This window comes from Citrus clementina, unplaced genomic scaffold, assembly GCF_000493195.1.
Source record: "Citrus clementina cultivar Clemenules unplaced genomic scaffold, Citrus_clementina_v1.0 scaffold_1, whole genome shotgun sequence".
In the NCBI taxonomy this organism is placed as follows: Eukaryota; Viridiplantae; Streptophyta; class Magnoliopsida; order Sapindales; family Rutaceae; genus Citrus; species Citrus x clementina.
Genome location: NW_006263303.1, coordinates 26,767,482 through 26,770,599, shown reverse-complemented (window position 1 = coordinate 26,770,599; position 3,118 = coordinate 26,767,482). Strand labels below are relative to the sequence as shown.

At 38.2% G+C, this 3,118-nt stretch overlaps 1 protein-coding gene across 1 annotated transcript; it reads right to left on the bottom strand.

Annotated features, from left to right (window-relative positions):
* Positions 1 to 746: 746 nt before the first annotated feature.
* On the bottom strand, positions 747 to 2,758 carry LOC18056123. Its single transcript, XM_006453200.2, has 3 exons — positions 2,161 to 2,758; positions 1,456 to 1,602; positions 747 to 1,036 (listed from the first exon to the last, which is right to left on the bottom strand). The coding sequence occupies exons 1-2, from the start codon at positions 2,558 to 2,560 to the stop codon at positions 1,505 to 1,507; spliced, it is 498 nt and encodes a 165-aa protein (XP_006453263.1). The 5' UTR covers positions 2,561 to 2,758; the 3' UTR covers positions 747 to 1,036; positions 1,456 to 1,504.
* Positions 2,759 to 3,118: the final 360 nt, after the last annotated feature.

Sequence of the window (3,118 nt, the reverse complement as noted above, 5' to 3'; positions counted from 1 at the left end):
GGCTTAAAAAATAAAATAAAATTGTGACAGTTTGCGAAACTCTTTGTCAAGCACGGAGAGTACCCCTTACACAGAGAGGTTGGGATACAACTGCCAACGTGCACCTCTCCGAAGGAAGAGCTGGAGAATGAATGAAGCTTGCCAACGCATGCAATCTAAGGAAACATAAACAATCGCCTGACAAGGTCAAGGCGAATATGACACGCAAGCCACCGTGTAACCTAATTTAAGGGCCATCGACATTCAACGGAGTAACTGAGAATCAATAAAAAATCCCTTTACAACAACCTTCATGACAACTTTGCATCAATCTACAAAAGTTTACTTGAACAAAATTACAGAAGATCAGGAAAAGAATCGGCCACCTCCAGGAGATCATACCTTCACTTTGATCGTTTTGAGATAATTAGTCTATAAGCAAAACACAGACGTTCTGTTTATCATTGCTCGTTATGATAGCATCTGTGCATCTACTTGTACATAAAGAATGTGAAAGACCTAATTCTGTAAGGAATCTAGATCCACCAAAACTAAATATAAAAAAAATTGGGATTAATAAATTTTTTAAACAATTAGTTCCTCCCTAACATTCTAACACCGAAATCCAGCTTTAACTACAGTCTCAACCTGCACTACTGCTATCACACGGGAACGAGTTGTAGATGTAAAATGTACAAACAAGATAATTCCAGCAAGCTTTCTAGCAGTCATACAATAAGATATAGATAGAATGTACAAATGCCGCATAAATGTTCAAAAGCTTCTGAATTATTTGAGCATCTATTCCCTAATCATTCGAAATCAAATCATAGATCAGTAATTACAACTATTATATCAGCAACCAAAAATGAACAACAAAACAATAGGTATTAAAACTAATTATGTGGAAGGGATAAAAATAAGCAGAGCATAACATATTTGCCACCCCAAGCATCCATAATTGCAAATGTACAAAATTGCATTGAGTTTCTTGCATTCCTTTTGCTAAATCTTTTCTTGTCCTTAAATCTCCGGACATCTAGAAAGGTGCACAAGCCTGCATATAAAACAAAAAACTTAATGAAATTCACAAATCATTCTACTAAGCAACAAGCAAGTCACAGGAGAAATCATATATGAAATGCAACAAATTTCAGAATACATTCACCCATAAACTATACTTGACATTATAACAATCAGATCCATGATTTTGAAAATGCATCTATAACAAGATAGTAATGATAATTAACACTTGAAATCACAAAGGAACACACAAGTCTAGAAAATTAGACCAAGAAACAATTATGCATCTTTCTTGATGAAACAAAGCTCAGCCACTACCTAGGGAAAAATTAACAGCATAAACTTAAGCAAAAAAATTGGGCCCCAACTACTAGAGCTTTCGAACAAAATTCAAGATCAAGTGCATGATGCAAAACTGGACAATAACAGTTAAAATAAAAGAACAATACGTACGACAGAAGATGACTCTGTCATGAGATATGCAACTCATCCTTCATCATCCTCATGTCGACTTGTTGTCAGTCAATGGAACCAACAACACTTTCACCTGCACATCGTCCCCCTCCTCTTCTGCTACCTCTGCCTCGTCCTCTTTAGCATCTGCAGGTGAAAAACAAAGGATCAAAAATAGTCTTCATATGTATAAACCGAAAAAATTATTAAACACACGCTGTTATAACAAGCCAAGCGATTGCAGAGTAAGCTCTTCTGTAACATTCATATGTCAAGATGTACTTGTCTTTGAACCTGAGTTTGTTTTATGACATCAGCTAATACATAACATACGCATTCATTCAGGATTTTCTAATAATTCCACGTGATGCTAGCAAATCCCAGCACCATGAACAAATTACTTAATACCATCAAACAAACTCAAGACCCTCGTCAACCCCAATAACTAGAATACTTCATAGACGGGCCATCTACTAGACCAAAATGCCACTGTTTGATGGCAAAAGACGGTTGGTTATCGCCACAACTGATACATGATACCTAGTGATTTTATTCTTAAGTAACAGTCAATTAAACCCACTTCACCTTAATAACAAACATACCCTAATTTTTTTATTTTTTATTTTTAACAAATTTGGTCGCATTTTAAATAAAATTGTTTAATATCCAAATAAAAATGATTCAAAATGTGAGGGATACATTTACCTTGGATCAAAAACGAGGAGCAAGGCCAGCCCCGAGGCGTTACAAACGAGAGCGACTCCTCTTCGGTCAAGTGGTTAGCCAGCTTGGTAACCAAATTGGCAACGGTGTGCGACTGCTGTGCCGCCTGACTTGTCGGTGGAACCCAGAAGGAGGAGCCAGGGATGAAGGGGAGCCAATCAGGGGAGGAATTCTGGACGATGAGACGGTGGATCGTGTCCTCCAGCTTCTTTTCGATCGCCTCCGTTCCACTGTCCGACGTGGCGGAGGAGGAGTCGAGGTTGATTTCAACTAGTTCGGGTTTGAATGAACGGTAGCGATTGATCGAGAGGGGAATTAACGGTTGGGATGATTTGAGGGAGTGGCTTAGCAGGGATTGAGTCTTTGTGAGGATTCGGGCCATTTTCTTTTCTTCTGTGTGCAGTTTTCAGTTTTTACGAAGTGGACGAGTTCAGTGATGTGTCACTGTGTTATATAAATATAGAGACAGGTATAAGAGACACACCTCTAAATACAAGTCTAAAGTTTAAACACAATTTTCTTTTATTATTTTCAGGACTTGTTCAATGTTTAAAACTTTAAACAACTGAATCGAACTAAAAAAAATCTCAACTGTGAAGCGGAGGCGATGAACAGAAAATTGGCGACGAACGACGAAGCGAATCGATGCACGTCACTAGTCCGAGAGGTCTCCGCGAAGTGTAGCTAAGTTGGCGATGATGTCTTGAATCTTGATGATGATTGATGATGAAATACGATAGTTGATGATGATTGATGATGAAATACGATAGTTGATGATGATGAATTGAAATAGAATTGGTAATATTTGGATGAAGAGGAGATAAAATGGTGGCGGCCGCGTTGAGCTCTTGAGCTAAAATGGTGAATTGATGAATTTGGGGATGACGAGGTGGTGAATGGCGGCAGCTGCGTTGTCACTTATGGTTTGTTTCTTTGGATT